The following is a 16,841-nucleotide window of genomic DNA, read 5'->3' as shown; positions in this document are numbered from 1 at the left end:
GATCAAACTGCCCCCTTTTACCAATAACCACCCTGGTATATAAACAATAGGCAACTTACATAACTTATAACACTTGCCCTTGGTGTTGTCGGTGTTATATTATCTGAATAGGTATAGTTATTTGACTTTTTGACTATTTGAACAAGGTGGCTATTCCAATATTTTTTAAATCTTCCTCAACATGCCCTGAAAGTTTAACTTTATCCCCTGAGCTGTCCTTGTGGTATTGCAGATACGCATTTTTGATGAACAGGATGCAAATAGCATCTTCAAATTTAGTTTAACATCCCCCTGAATATTCCTTCAACTTTCACCATAATACCTTAAGCCTTGCAATGTTTGGTAGATAAATCTTTATTCCAAAGCCAGGCACCTACAATAAAGAACACTATAAGCAAAGCAAACCAAGTATAAGCACATTGAGGCAAATAAGCCCTAGTACATAATAGCATGCAAATTCAGTTCCCCCTTTTGGATACAAGTCCAGTCAACATTGTCTGTCATGCCTTAGTTTTGACCCAAGATGGATAGATGGATGAATGACTATCTATCAACTAGGGAAAATAAGATCATTTTTATACATTCCTGAAAAAGGCTTATGCCTCATGCTCAGACTATCAACTGTCTTAGCTTTTCTCCAATTAACCATGAATTGATGACAACTTGATTTTGATTCAAAAATTAAAATCAAATTGCCATCAATCCATGGTTAATTGAAGAAAAAGCCAACAGTTGATAGTCTGAGTGAGAGGCATAAGCCTTTTTCAGGAATGCATAAGCATAAGCTCATAATAACAAGCTGGCTCACAAGCATGAGAGCAAGGCATCACATAATGCTTCCTCCTCCTTCAGCTATTCTAAAAGGATGAGCACCTTTTCCCTCTAGGTTTGGAGGTGCTAGGCTCTCTCCGCTATCTACCAATGACTAGGCTGGCTTAGTAATTTATCAGTCATTACAGGACACTAAAGAACACTACACCTGGAGGTGCTAGGCTCACTCTCATCAGCTGCCAATGGGTTTTGGCAGAACAACACTACACACAAGTGTCACATTGTCACTTGATTATTCTTTATAGGTTTAGTCTCTCTGGTGGCTTCACCACTCTGCCAGAACTCAAAGCCTGAGCAACTGTGGCTTGTTCTGGAATTATGCTAGATGGTTTCCCCTGCTGGCAGTTGGGGCTCTGCTACGACCGTACTGAACTTGCTGGCAGTTGTTGGGAATCTTTGCAATGATCTGTGTGGATTCACGCTTGCAGTAGTGTCAGGGTAATCAGTAACCCAACTTGGGTCTAATGACTTTGATACAGCCCTGGGGGCCTAGTCCATGGCAGACTTATCAGGCATTGAACAAGAGGCTGCTTTGATTAAGTGTCTTCAGTTCCAATAAAGGATCAAATATCTTTAGATGACAGGTAGTATGATCTAGGTTCATCTGCCTCTTTTATTCTTTCCCCTGCTTTTCCAGAGTGCTTCTTGCTGTTTCCTGAAGAAAACCTGGTTGCCTCCTTTGAGTTTCATATGTTCTATAGCATGGTGGCCATGATAAGACTTCTGCCTGTGTTGAGCAATCTCTCTGCTTGCCAAAAATTGAGAAGTCTGTATCACTCTTTTCCAAGTACTTTACTGTGCATGCCATTTTTGAGCAGAGCTGGTAGCTCATGACCATTTGTGAGGGGGCAGCTAAACTGTCAACTGGGGTGTTACAGTATTCTAGAATTCCAAAATGTGGGTCCAATCCAATTTCACTTGCCTTGGTCATAATGCTCTTGCAAGTCTGGATAGTCTTTTCCACTAATCCATTTGACTAGGGGTATATATTGGTCTCAAATCCACAGTTTCTTTCAAACCTCTTGAATTCTTGGCATGCGTATTGGCTACCATTATTGGACATCATGACCCAGGGTATGCTGTGACAGGCAAAATGTAACTTCAGTTTCAAAATGACTTCTGCTGACGTTAAATCATGCAACAGATTAGTTTAAAAAAACAGCTATGGTGGTCCACCACTAAGAGGTAGCTGGCTCCATGCCAGTTGAGTATGTCACAGAAAACTTGTTTCCATGGGAGAACTGATACTGGTAAGCAGATTAGTGGCTTTTTTTGTAGACTCCTGCTATGTTTTTGGCATGTGTAGCAGCTGACAATTTGATTTTCTGTGTCTGCGTTTAGTTGAGGCCAGTAGATGAGCTTCTTGGCTCTCTGTTTTGTTACCACTTCCTTTGGTATCACTACCCTATACCCTATCTCCCTTGAAGGTGATTTTGCTGTTAATGACAACTCATGTTGGACTCCCCAAAATAGCAGTACATGACTAGGACATAGCTTGTAGCAAGACAGCCAGCCAGTTTCTATAATATGTCTGAGTGCAACTAACTGGGGATCCTCTTTATTCTGGTTGTGGATTTTTGGCAGGTTTGAATTGTTCACTGGAAGTAACTTAACGACTTGGTGAACTTATGCTTTGAGTTCTCTCTGTGTAGCCTTGTCAACACCTGATAGGTGGAGCCTTGATAATGCATTGGTAACTGGTATTTCAGTGCCAGGTTGGTAAGTGAAACTCAAGTTGTATGGCTGAATCTGGAGCATCATCCTTTGTAGTCTTATTTGGGCCTTGTGTAAAGGCTGTTGTAGGAGGGTTTTGAGAGGACATTGATCAGTGTATACAGTGACTTGCCTTCCTTAGATGTAGTGGCAGAAATATTGGCAACCAAATATGATGGCGTAAAGCTCTTTTTCTAGCTGTATCTGCTTGTTAGGCGTAAGGGCTCGTGAAGCGTACGCAATTACCTTTCCATTTGTTGAGATGTATACTCCTAGGCCACATGACAACGCATCAACTATTAGGTAGATTGAGGTACTTCAGCAATCAAAGAAACGAAGGTGCAAAACCATGGAGCCCTTTGTTTCCATCAAGGCAACATCAAGTTTTGTTTCTCAAACAAAGTCTTTGTCTTTGCAGGTGTCACAAAGATCCTTACACTTTGTTGATAAATTGGGGATGTATCTGGCTAAGTAATTCAGCATTTCTAAGAGAGTGGTCAGTTCTCTTTTGTTTGCTAGTTTAGGCTGCCAATATTTCCACCATTACATCTATGAAGGGCAAGCCAGTGAATAGTATTCACTGATAATTGCCCTCTTGAAACCATTCCACTACTGACACCATGTAATTTTTGGTAGATAAATCTTTATTCAAAACCCAGGCACCTACAATAATGAACACTATAAGCAAAGCAAGCATAAGCGCTGTGCTTTTTTGTCCGCTATCCTCCTTTTCTCTCAAGCCTGGTCCAGTCCCGCCTTTTAATAATGCCTCAAAACCACACCCTTACCCACAGCATCCTTCTCATAAACTTCAACCCCAAATAACTCCCTCCCGAATTGAAAAAAAATCCCAATGCCCAAAATTGGTTTAAATTTCCAACTTTCCTACTTACCAATGCTGAGAGCCTGAATTTTGACAAAATTACCGAACTCGAGGGTATCTCTGAAATTCATAAAATTAATATTATTGCTGTGACAGAGGTTCAGTCCCAGAACCCAGATTTCCTAAAAATCAGCGATTATACTCAGTTTATAAAACTTCGCCCTCCCGATCACCCTCTCGGGAAAAAAGGGGGTGGTATATTATTTTTTGTCCAAGATAACCTCCAACCTAAACTCATCCCCACCCCCAACTTATCAGATTATGATGAAATTCTATGGCTGAGCCTTAGACCGAAAGTACTTCCCGCCCTTTCAATTTAATTGTAACCGCTGTCTTTTATCATTCCCCTAACCAAAGTATTGATCAGAAACGCAAATTTATCCAACAATTTCTTATAAGTGCTGACTTTGTGTTATCAAAGTATCCAAATACTGGTATTTGCTTACTTGGCGATGCGAATGACCTGAGGATAGACTCTATCTGCACCTCTCTTAATATTAAACAACTGGCTAAAATATCTACTACAAAAGGTGACAACTCTATCGATGTTATTTGTTCAAACAAGAGTAAGTATTACAACTCCCTGCTAGCATTGCCATCACTGGGAGACAGTTACCACAGGTGTCTTCTTTTTTCTCCCTTTTAAGCCATTAAACGTTTCTTTAGTACCTTCATAAGGGTTTGCCGTCCCCTTATTGACATAGGCCTTTTTTCTCTTGGATCATGACTGACCAGTGAAAGTTGGTCAGACCTTTATAATTCTAATAACCTTGATGATAAAATGTAGATTTTTCACAAAAAACTAATTGATTCCAACTCATTATGCTTCCCAGAAAAAAAAATCAGAAAATGCTCCACTGATAAACCTTACATAAATAATCACATAAAAATGTTATTCCGCATAAAAATAAGCTTATTTAACAGGGGTAATTTAGCTGAAGCAAAAAAGTTATGAAAGGAATTAAAAAGTCAAATTAGAAAAGCTGCCCGAGCCTATTATAAAAACAAAATTAAATACTTGTGCCATGATAAACCAAAGAACTGGTACTCTGAAATTAAAAAACTTACTGGCAAGAGTCAAGAAACATCTAAATTTTAATATAAATGAACCTCCAAAAACCACAGCTTATGAACTCATCGAGTTACTGACTGCTATTGTCTAGAGTCCGCCATCACTATTTTATGCACTTTCAGATATTCCTGATCCTTTTTCACTCCCACATATTTCTCCACTTGATGTTTAAAAAAATTGAAAAACTAAAACGATCAAGCATTTGCCCTTTAGATATTCCTGTTCCTCTGATTAAAGCTTTCAGTGATTACCTCTCAAAACCCCTATCCATCCTGTTTAATGAAATTACCGAATCTGGACAGTTCCCTCAATATTGGAAACAAGGCTTTATTACCCCAATCAAAAAGAAAAATGGGAAGCCTGGCTTTGATGGCATTCTTCCTATTACCCTCACCTCAATTTTTTCAAAATTGTATGGAAGTTTTCTCGCAGACTGGCTTAAGATGAAAGTCCTCCGCCTCATTGATCTTAGACAGTTTGGTAATCTCAGATCCACGTCAACCTCTCATTACCTGATCCATCTTGTTGATACCATGGGTAAATTACTTGAAAAACCTAACACTTGGCTTAATCTGATTTCTATTGATCTTCAGAAAGCTTTCGATTTGATTAACCACAATTTACTCATAGATAAACTTATAAATGAATTCCACATTGAAACTTTCCTTGTTAAGCTCGTTGCCTCTTTTCTCTCTAATAGATCTCAAGCAGTTAAATATCTAAATTGTTTCTCAGATCATCTCCCCATATTTAATGGCATTCCTCAAGGTACTATTCTAGGCCCTCTCCTTTTTTCTCTTATGATTAACAGCCTTTCAACCCTTTATGACAATAGGTGGAAATTTGTCAATGACTTGACAGTTTTAGAGATATGTCATAAAAACATCTTTAGCAACCCAATGGGCATACTCCAAGATATTGCCTTTGAGGCCTCTTCCCTTGACATGACTGTTAACCCTTCTAAATCCGCAATAGTCTCAGTAAGTTTCCTTAAATCCCCTCCCCTTTTTCTTGCTTTTATTCCTCCTGGAACCTCTGTCACATCTCTTAAACTCCTTGGTGTTACAATTTCTTCCAATTTGAAATGGGATGCCCATATAAATAATATCCTACGACATGCAAACTCCTCGCTTTCCCTCCTTAAACTTTTAAATAAATTCAATTGCCCCCAATCACATTTACTACAAGTATACATTTCTTTTGTGCGTCCCATATTAGAGTATGCTTGTCCTGTGTGGCACCCTGGCCACAACACAAAAAATTGAAAATGCCCAAAAGAGAGCTCCAAGAATTATTTTTAAAGAGGGCAAGATACCATATTTGCATTTGTTAAATATTTCAAACCTAGAGACCCTCGAGAGACGAAGAAATAATTTGTGCCTCCGTTTTGGTAAGTTGGCACTTTTGAACCCCCTCGTACTGCGAACCTTTTCCCTGAATACCATGTACCTGATAGAAATCGTCCTCCACGAACTGTGTCCCAGCCTATCCCCGCCTTATCTCCCATTCTTTGTACTACCTGGCGGTATAAGAAATCTTTTATCCCTTTTTTTACTGATATAATAGATATGGTTAATTTGTACATAAATTTTGTCTTCTTATATAATAAAAGGAACAGCTCGTTTTTCTTTATACTCTTTTTTTTTGTTCCCTATCCCCTTTTTATGTTCTTTTTTAAACATTTGTTAATGTATATATTTTTTATTTTTTCAGTTTTATCAGTTTTTATCTTTTTAACTAGTTGCCATTTTGCAGTTTTTAATATAAGTGACAAAGGAATCATATAGCATTCCGATATTTAATTATTTATTTTATTTTTATTTTTTTGCATTGGTTGCCAATTTTTTAGTTGTTGTGCTTTTGTTATGATTTCTTGCTTGTTTGTTTTTTTATGGACTTTGAAATTCGAATTCGGCCCTCCAGGGCTTGTGATAGTAATTTTTCGAAATAAATATCTATCTATCTATCTATCTATCTAAGCGAATCAAAGCAAATAAGCATAAGCACATAATAGCAAGCTGATGCACAAGCATGAGAGTGAGGCATCACATAATGCTACAAGCCTTTTTGATCATGCTTATAATACAAAAATCCTCTTTTCTTAATAATAAATCCTGCATGTAAAAAAAGGCAAAATGTATGATTTACAGTCCTGGAGTCTTGGCATTATATCCCTAGAGGTATAGTTACTAGATCTTTGGACTGTTTTAAACAAAATCACTTGTTCAAAATTTTGGTCAGTGATGAGGGTGGAAGCATTTAAAAAGGTCTAAGGGAACTAGTTGCCATCTAGTAGCTCTTCAATATCTCCTGAAATTTTTGGCTTAATACCATCAGTTCCTTCGATATTGATGATACATCCTTCTGACTATCAGCACACAAATAGTGTGTCTTATTGTGTTTGGCATCCCTCTCCAAAGCTGGAGGGTTTTGTCAGAGTGTGTATGGGAAGGGGCTGGTTGTCCTCTGATTACTTTTGATTCTTAAAAAGGGTACTAGAACTTCTGATTTCCAATTAAATGAATCCGCTCCAAAGTTTACATGACCACCCCTTCTATAAAAACCTTATATGTTGATAACAAGGAACCTGCATAACTTACAGCCCTTACCCTGGGGGCTGAGAGGGGGAGGGAGTCAAACCTGGAAGCATAGTTATTTGACTCTCAGACTATTTTGAACAAAATGACTGCGTCAAAATTTTAATAGGAAGCATATGGGAAAAAAAGGTAGACAAGGGACTGGTTGCCATCCAATCACTTGACTCTTAACAAGGGAACTAGAATGTTCGTTTTCAAATCAAATGAGCCTCCTCCAAACTTTATGCAACCATCCCTTCCACAAAAACCTTCTATGTTAACAATGAACTACTTGCAAAAGTTACAGCCGCTGGGGCTTCAAGGAGGGGGGTAATCCCCAGAGGCATAGTTATATGACCTTGTTACTATTTTGAGCAGAATGGCTATCTCCAGGATACATTTGAGGAAAAGAGGGCATAAAGGGAGGGGGGCTAGCTGCCCTCTTATCACTTTTGACTCTTTAAAAGAGCACCAGAACTTCTTATATCCAATTGAATATGCCCCCCCTCCAAAGTTAATGCAACCACCCTTTCCATATGAGGTGCCTCTGAGAAAAATAATAATGAAACATTGAAGCCCTGCACCCCTAATGTAACCAGGTATATGCTAGCCTTAGGCTATATACAAAGTTTTGCTGTTTTGAGTGGCTGCCTATTATTTTTTATGGTTATTTCTCATTAACAGCTGGATTGTAATGCAAATTGAAAAAATGGCCAAAATGATCAATTTTTCTTTCTTTATATAGTGTGGGTTCCCATATATATCTATATCCATCTATATCAGTCTATATCTGGTTCTATCAAGGGGCAGTGGGCTGGGATGTAGTTGTTTTGGCAACAATTACTAAATTCAGAAATAAAATTGAGTAGAAAATTTAATGGCTATTATTTTTTATGGTTATTTCTCATTAACAGCTGGATTGTAATGCAAATTGAAAAAATGGCCAAAATGATCAATTTTTCTTTCTTTATATAGTGTGGGTTCCCATATATATCTATATCCATCTATATCAGTCTATATCTGGTTCTATCAAGGGGCAGTGGGCTGGGATGTAGTTGTTTTGGCAACAATTACTAAATTCAGAAATAAAATTGAGTAGAAAATTTAATGGCTTATTTCATCTTTTCCTATCTGATTTTTCTATGTACTTTACCTTTACCACAGTAACAACTAAACATTTTTTTCTATCTTGGAAAGTAGTTGGTTTATGTGAACGAAACATTGGGGGGTGGATCCAGAGTCTATATAATCCCCCAGAAAGGTTTTTTGGAAATATCAATATCTACTCTCCCTTCTCCTAAAGCTATATGCAAAGTTTTGCTGTTTTTGGTGGCTGCATATTATTTTTCATGGTTATTTATCATCAACAGCTGGATTGTAATACAAATTGAAAAATTGGCCAAAATTGTCAATTTCTTTTATTATATAGTCTAGGATCCCATATACATCTACATCCATCTAAATCAGTCTATATGTGGTCCCATCAAGGGGATGGGCTGGGATGTGATTGTTTTGGCAGCAATTACTAAACTCCGAAATAAAATTGAATAGAAAATCTAATGACACATTTCATCTTTTCCTATGTGATTTTTCCATGTACTATACATTTTACATTTACCACAATAGCAACTAAACAATCATGATAACAGCTGAAAAGTAAAGTTCTAGCTGAGAGTTTTTTTCTATCTTGGAAAGTAGTTTGTTTATGTGAATGAAACATTGAGGGGTGGATCTAGAGCCTATATTATCCCCAAGAGAGGTCTTTTGAAATATCGATCTGTACTCTCCCTCCTCCTAAAGGGTTAACCACTAATTAATACTTTAATCCATGTTTGAAAAATCTTGAAATCCTGTCATCCTCCCTCCTTACTCCTCCTCTGCAATCTACTGCAATTAATGGTAACTCAAAGAAATCTTAGCAGCAAACCAGCTCCCCAAAAATATGTCATAGTTTCAACTGAGTTTGTTCCGTTCCAGTTGAAACAGTATCTTGTCAAGTAGTTGAGCAACCTGTCTAGCCTAAATTTGAAAATATAGGTAGTATTTAGAGCTAATCTTATCTCCTAATGACTAAAGAAGGTTTGTCTTGCATCTTGCAAGATATTTAGTATTAATAATATATTTCTTAATTGAGAGTTGGAACTTGTCTTTTCTGAAGATTTCTTTGCCATACATAGTGTCATTAGAACACGTGTTGAACGCGTTTTTTGAACATTGTACTTTGAGGAATGATGACCTTTTATGAAATGCCAGATTAAATGCTCTTCAAGAATTTTGTTACCGTGTAAACCTAACCGCTAGAGCCTCTGCAATAAAACACTACTCAAATTCCAACAAAATATGTAAAAAGAAAAAAGACCCATCACTCTTTTGAAAACGATAAAAATAAGGTTATCCTGTTCAGTAGTAGCCTATGAAGTCTCTGTTTCCAGAAAACATACTAAGCTTTACCATAATGGTGTTTTACCATAGCATACTATGGTGTTTTACCATAGCTGTAATAAAAAATACTAGTACAGCCTTACCGATTTAAATTAAAAAGTAAAACAGCATATATCCCTTGCACTGGAAGTATTATAACAGAATAGAGTGAGATTAAAATAGGGTGGACTACCCTATTTTATTAATAGGGTTTTATTAATGCTCTATTTTATTTAAACTAAATTAGATTTTACTTTATAATTAACATTTAGAATTAAATAAAAATTTTAGGATTAAATTTAAATAATGAAATTGATTAAAATAAGATTATAAAATTTAATTCTAGAATGAAAATAATATTATTAAAATAATAAAATAAGAAAAATTTAAATAGATATTTAAATTAAATAAAATTTAAAAATAAATATTTTCCTACCCTATTTTATTAATTGGGTGAAATAGAGTTTTGCTAGGAAGCATAAAATGGTGGTAATTGTTTCTTTGTATGCAGGACAACTGGAGCTTCTAATCTTGTCAATTTCCTAGTCTGTGACGTCGACCTCTTGTTATTACAACAGACACAGTAAAACAAAAGTATTTATTCTTCACAAATCCTTGTTCCAAATATCATTATCAAAAATTCTAGTCTTCCCTTTCTTAACACACTTATCAGGTTCACTGTAGGCTTACAGTTGAAACTTTTAACTTGTTCCTCTTAATTTTCTATCACTTCTCCTTATAATAAATCACTGTAAACCACACAATGGTTATTAACTCATAAGCAGGCAGTAAAAATAAAAGGAGTTTTTGTGTCAATAGTGTTGTTGCAGAATAGTGATAAAAACAATAAACTTTGCAAACTGCTACAATCAGGAAGTTGGCTGTGGTCATTAAGCTGATGACCAAAGTAACCTAGAAAAAGTAGTCTGTTAGACACAAAAATACAGCTAGATTTTAAAATTTAACCCTAACAAAAAACTTTTGTATGAGAAAATCGTTATTTCTGTTTCTATTAGAGGGGGGAGATTTAAGTTAGTTGGAGAGTTTTAATCAATAGACCTTTGGAGAGTTTAAATGAGATGTTCAGAGACTAAATTGATTAAGTCCCTGAAAATAAGCAACGATATAAAAAAAGACACCTCTCTGGTTTTGAATTATATGGATCAATCATGTGATGGAAAGAATATCCGGGATTTCTAACGTCTGCTTATTAGTTTGATCCTAGGCACGCTAAGTGCCTTCATGGGATGAGGTTATTGAGCATTTTTCCTAGGAGGGTGTGGTCAAAATGAAAAAGATTGTATTCCTGGCTATTGGTTTCCCATTTTTCCTGAGGAGGTCTTTCAGACTCAATGTCAGAAGGATTTACTCCTCCTCTCTATCTTTCACAAGGACTTGAGTAAAGAGAATTATAACCCTGTACTAAAATATATTTTAGTAGTCGTATTTTGTAACCCTTTTATTTGGTGCTAATTTTTAATAATGAATCCTAATCCTTACTGAAGCACAATCATAGGCAGCGCAATAGCGCTGCCTAAGTAAACAACGATGTTGGCACAAAGTATTATTTATTTTTAGGAGTTAAAACAGGGCACTTCGTATCAAAAAAGTTGTCCTAGAAACTTCGAAAAGGGCTCATTCGATTGGAAATTGGAGGGGCTAGTGCCCTTTTTAATATTTGAAAGGAATTGGAAGTAAACTAACACCCCTTCCAAGTTCACAATTTCCAAAACACATCCAATCAAAATTATGTTTTTTAGGAGGACAGTCCTACACAGCCCTCAGGGCAAGGGTTGTAAGTTATGCCCTGGGGGCATATAAGGTTTTTATAGAAAGCGTTGTCGTAGAAACTTCAAAAAAGGCTCATTCGATTGGAAATTCAAAGGGCTAGTGCCCTTTTTAATTGTAGAAAGTGACGGGAGGGCAATAAACCCCCCTATTACACTCACCATTTCCCCAAACACATCCAATCAAAATTTTAAGATAGCCATTTTGTTAAACGTAGTTGAAAGTTCTAAAAATTAGGTCTTTGAGGATGATAACCCCTCCAAAGCCCTCAGGGCAAGGGTTATAAGTTATGCCCTGGGGGCATATAAGGTTTCCATAGAAAGCGTTGTCGTAAACACTTCAAAAGGGTCTCATTCGATTGGAAATTGAAATGGCTAGTGCCCTTTTTAATAGTCGAAAGTGATTCGAAGGTAACTAACACCCCTTCCACGCCCACCATTTATCCAAGCATATCTAATTAACATTTTTAGACAGCCATTTTGTTCAAAAAAGTTGAAAGTATTGGAAATTAGGTCTTTGAGGATGATAACCTCAGTCCTCAGGACAAGGGTTATAAGTTATACCCTGGGGGAATATAAGGTTTTTATTGAAAGCTTTTGTCGTGGAAACTTGAAAAAAGGCGCATTTGATTGGAAATTCAAAAGGCTAGTGCCCTTTTTAATAGGCGAAAGTGATTGGAGGGCAACTAACCCCCCTATCACGCCCACCTTTGCCCCAAACACATACAATCATATTTTTAGATAGCCATTTTGTTCAACGCAGTTGAAAGTTTTGGAAATTAGGTCTTTCAGGATGACACCCCCCCCCCCCAGAGCCCTCAGGGCAATCGTTGTAAGTTATGCCCTAGGGCATATGAGGTTTTTATCGAAAGCGTTGTCGTAAAACTTCAAGTTATGCCCTGGGGGCATATAAGGTTTTTATAGAAAACGTTATTGTAGAAACTTAAGAAAGAGCTCATTCCATTGGAAATTGAAATGGCTAGTGGCCTTTTTAATAGTCGTAAGTAATTGGAGGGCAACTAAACTCCCAGTCAGGACCAACATTTCCAAACGTACATCCAGACAAACTTTCGCGATAGCCCTATTTTTCAACATAGGTAAGAGTTCTTGAGATCATGTCCTCAAAGACGAAAACTCTTCAATGCCTATAGCACAAGGATTGTACTTTACGCCCCTGGTAAACGTGAGATTATTACAAAAAGCGTTGTCATAAAACTTCAAAGAGGGCTCATTCGATTGAAAATTGAAAGGGCTAGTGCCCTTTTTGATACTTGAAAGTAATCGGAGGGCAAATAACCTCCCTCTCACGCCCACCATTTCCCCTAACACATCTGATCAGAATTTTGAGATATTCATTTTGTTCAACATAGTTAAAAGTTCTGGAAATTAGGTTTTTTAGGATGACAACTTCTCAGAGCCCTCAGGGCAAGGGTTGGAAGTTATACCCTACGGACATATAAGGTTTTATAGAAAGTGTTGTTGTAAAAACTTCAGAAAGGGCTCATTTGATTAGGAACTGAAAGGGCTAGTGCCCTTTTCAATAGTCGAAAGTGAATGGAGAGCAAATAACCCCCCTCTCACACCCACCATTTCCCCAAACACATTCAATTAAAATTTTGAGATAGCCATTTTGTTCAACGTAGTTGAAAGTTCTAGAAATTATGATTTTGAGGATGACAAACCCCCCAAACCCCTCATCCCATTATTTAAAAATTTATACTTCCTCTGTCTGCCCGCATCTTGAATATGCTTGTCCAGTTTGGCATCCTGGCATCTCCCGTGATGAATCAGATAAAATTGAATCTATTCAAAAAGGAGCCCTAAGAATAATTTTTAAAGAAACTTTGGTACCATATTCACTCCTTCTAAAAATGGCCAAGCTGGAAACTCTTCAGCACAGGAGAGGAACACTGTGCCTCCGTTTTGCAAGAAATGCAATAATAAACCCTTCCTCGGAAAATATTTTCCCCAAAAGACGCTCCCCATCCAGACACCGCCTGCCACGTACTGTTTCTGAACCCGTCCCTATCTTGTCCCCCATCCGTTGTTTAACCTCCAGATATGAAAAACACCTTTGTCCTCTTCATTTCTGATCAAATAAACCACTATTTTTTTTTTGTACTGGTGATACCCATGCTTGTGTCCGTTTGGTTCTTCCGTTCCCTCCCCTTTTCATATAGTCTCTTTTAAACCTTTTTAACACTATTTTTGTCTCATTTTTTTTTTTTGGTTTTGTTTTAGTTTGTGCCTTTTTAACTTTCTTACATTTGACACTTTTTTTTTAGACTAATGAATGGCTTTGCCTTTCTGATATTGTTGTTTTTGGCACTGTTTAGCCAGTTTTTTAGTTGTTGTGCTATTCCTATGTTTTTTTTTATTATATGACCCCGAAATGCGAATTCGGCCCTTCCGGTCTTGTGATAGTCATTTTTTGAAATAAACATCTTATCTTATCTTATCCCTTGGTGTTGTGGGTGTTATATCATCTGAACATGTATAGTTATTTGACTTCTTGACTATTTGAACAAGGTGGCTATTCCAATATTTTTAAAATCTTTCTCAACATGCCCTTAAAGTTTAACTTCATCCCCTGAGCTGTCCTTGTGGGATTACAGATGCACATTTTGGATGAACAGAATGCAAATACCATCTTCAAATTTAGTTTAACATTCTCCTGAATATTCCTTGAAGTTTCACCTTAATACCTTAAGCCTTGCAATGTTTGGTAGATAAATCTTTATTCCAAAGCCAGGCACCTACAATAAAGAACACTATAAGCAAAGCAAACCAAGTATAAGCGCATTGATGCAAATAAGCCCTAGCACATAATAGCAAGCAAATTCAGTTCGCCCTTTTGGATACCAGTCCAGTCAACATTGTCTGTCATGAGTCAACCCAGAAATCTATCATCCATAAAGTTTTATGACGATCTACCTTAGTTCTGAACCAAGATGGACGGATGGATGAATGACTATCTATCAACTAGGGAAAGTAACATCATTTTTATACATTCCTGAAAAAGGCTTATGCCTCATGCTCAGACTATCAACTTTCTTAGCTTTTTCTCCAATTAGCCATGGATTGATGACAACTTGATTTTGATTCAAAAATTAAAATCAAGTTGCCATCAATCCATGGTTAATTGGAGAAAAAGCCAAGACAGTTGATAGTCTGAGTGAGAGGCATAAGCCGTTTTCAGTAATTTATAAGCATAAGCTCATAATTGCAATCTGGTGCACAAGCATGAGAGCAAGACATCACATAATGCTTCATCCTCCTTCAACTCTTCTAAAAGGATGAGCACCTTTTCCTTCTAGGTTTGGAGGTACTAGGCTCTCTCCGCTATCTACCAATGGTTAGGCTGACTTGGTAATTTATATGTGTCACTACAGGACACTAAAGAACACTACACCTGGAGGTGCTAGGCTCACTCTCATCAGCTGCCAATGGGTTTTGGCAGAACAACACTACACACAAGTGTCACATTGTCACTTGATTATTCTTTATAGGTTTAGTCTCTCTGGTGGCTTCACCACTCTGCCAGAACTCATAGCCTGAGCAACTGTGGCTTGTTCTGCAATTATGCTAGATGGTTCCCTTGCTGGCAGTTGAGGCTCAGCTACAACCATACTGAGCTTGGTGGCAGTTGTTGGGAATCTCTGCAATGATCTGTGTGGATTCACGCTTGCAGTAGTGTCAGGGTAATCAGTAACCCTTCTTGGGTCTAATGACCTTGATACAGCCCTGAGGGGCTAGTCCATGGCAGGCTTATCAGGCATTGAACAAGAGGCTGCTTTGATTAAATGTCTTCAGTTCCAGCAAAGGATCAAACATCTTTAGATGACAGGTAGTACGATCTAGGTTCATCTGCTTCTTTTATTCTTTTCCCCTGCTTTTCCAGAGTGCTTCTTGCTGTTTTCTGAAGAAAACCTGGTTGCCTCCTCTGAGTTTGATATGTTGTATAGCATGGTGGCCATGATAAGACTTCTGCCTGTGTTGAGCTATCCCTCTGCTTGCCAAAAATTGAGAAGTCTGTACCACTCTCTTTTCCAAGTACTTTTCTGTGCATGCCATTTTTGAGCAGAGCTGGTAGCTCAAGAACATTTGTGAGGGGGCAGCTAAACTGTCAACTGGGGTGTTACAGTATTCTAAAATTCCAAAATGTGGGTCGAATCCATTTTTACTTGCCTTGGTCATGATGCTCTTGCAAGTCTGGATAGTCTTTTCCACTAATCCATTTGACTGGGGGTATATTGGGCTCAAATCCACAGTCTCTGGCAAGCCTCTTGAATTCTTGGCATGCGTATTGGCTACCATAATTGGACATCATGACCCAGGGTATGCTGTGACAGGCAAAATGCAACTTCAGTTTCAAAATGACTTCTGCTGATGTTAAATCATAAAACAGTTTAAAAAAACAGTTATGGTAGTCCACAACTAAGAGGTAGTTGGTTCCATGCCAGGTGAATATGTCAGAGACAATTTGTTGCCATGGGAGAACTGATACTGGTAAGTAGATTAGTGGCTTTTTTTGTAGACTCCTGCTATGTTTTTGGCATGTGTAGCAGCTGACAATTTGATTTTCCGTGTCTGCGTTTAGTTGAGGCCAGTAGATGAGCTTCTTGGCTCTCTGTTTTGTTACCACTTCATTCGGTACCACTATCCTATCTCCCTTGAAGATGATTTTGCTGTTAATGAAAATTCATGTTGGACTCCCCAAAATAGCAGCACATGACTAGGACATAGCTTGTAGCAAGACTGCCAGCCAGTTTCTATAGTTTGTCCAAGTGCAACTAGCTGGGGATCGTCTTTAGACTGGTTGTGGATTTTTGGCAGGTTTTAATTGCTCACTGGAAGTAACTTGACGACTTGGTGAACTTATGCTTTGAGTTTTCTCTGTGTAGCCTCGTCAACACCTGAAAGGCGGAGCCTTGATAATGCATTGGTAACTGGTATTTCAGTGCCAGGTTGGTAAGTGAAACTCAAGTTGTATGGCTGAATCTGGAGCATCATCCTTTGTAGTCTTATTAGGGCCTTGTGCAAAGGCTGTTGTAGCAGGGTTTTAAGAGGACAATGATCAGTGTATACAGTGACTTGCCTTCCATAGATGTAGTGGCAGAAATATTGGCAACCAAATATGATAGAGTAAAGCTCTTTCTCTACCTGTATCTGCTTGGTAGGCGTAAGGGCTCGTGAAGCGTACGCAATTACCTTTCCATTTGTTGAGATGTATGCTCCTAGGCCATATGACAACGCATCAACTGTTAGGTGGATTGAGGTACTTCAGCAATCAAAGAAACGAAGGTGCAACACCACGGAGCCCTTTGTTTGCGTCAAGGCAACATCAAGTTTTGTTTCTCAAACAAAGTCTTTGTCTTTGCAGGTGTCACAAAGATCCTTACACTTTGTTGATAGATAGGGGATGTATCTGGCTAAGTAATTCAGCATTTCTAGGAGAGTGGTCAGCTCTCCTTTGTTTGCTAGTTTAGGCTGCCAATATTTCCACCATTACATCTATGAAGGGCAAGTCAGTGTATTCACTGATCATTGCCCTCTTG

At 37.8% G+C, this 16,841-nt stretch overlaps 2 protein-coding genes across 2 annotated transcripts in view; one reads left to right on the top strand and one right to left on the bottom strand.

Moving 5' to 3' along the window:
* Positions 1 to 16,841, top strand: part of LOC148952450 (coiled-coil domain-containing protein 93-like) — a 253,210-nt gene that overhangs the window by 4,360 nt on the left and 232,009 nt on the right. The window lies entirely within an intron of this gene.
* LOC148952454 (uncharacterized) overlaps positions 10,138 to 16,841 on the bottom strand; it is an 89,066-nt gene continuing 82,362 nt past the window's right edge. Inside the window, exon 5 of the mRNA XM_089089887.1 lies at positions 10,138 to 10,408. Coding sequence (XP_088946013.1) covers positions 10,223 to 10,408 — 186 coding nt within the window. The 3' untranslated portion in view covers positions 10,138 to 10,222. The remainder of the gene's footprint in view (positions 10,409 to 16,841) is intronic.

Source organism: Artemia sp. Qi Xiang Cuo, chromosome 5 (genome assembly GCF_049724085.1).
Source record: "Artemia sp. Qi Xiang Cuo chromosome 5, ASM4972408v1, whole genome shotgun sequence".
Taxonomy (NCBI): Eukaryota; Metazoa; Arthropoda; class Branchiopoda; order Anostraca; family Artemiidae; genus Artemia; species Artemia sp. Qi Xiang Cuo.
The sequence above is the reverse complement of the archived record's forward strand: the minus strand, read 5'-3'. Positions and strand labels throughout refer to the sequence as shown.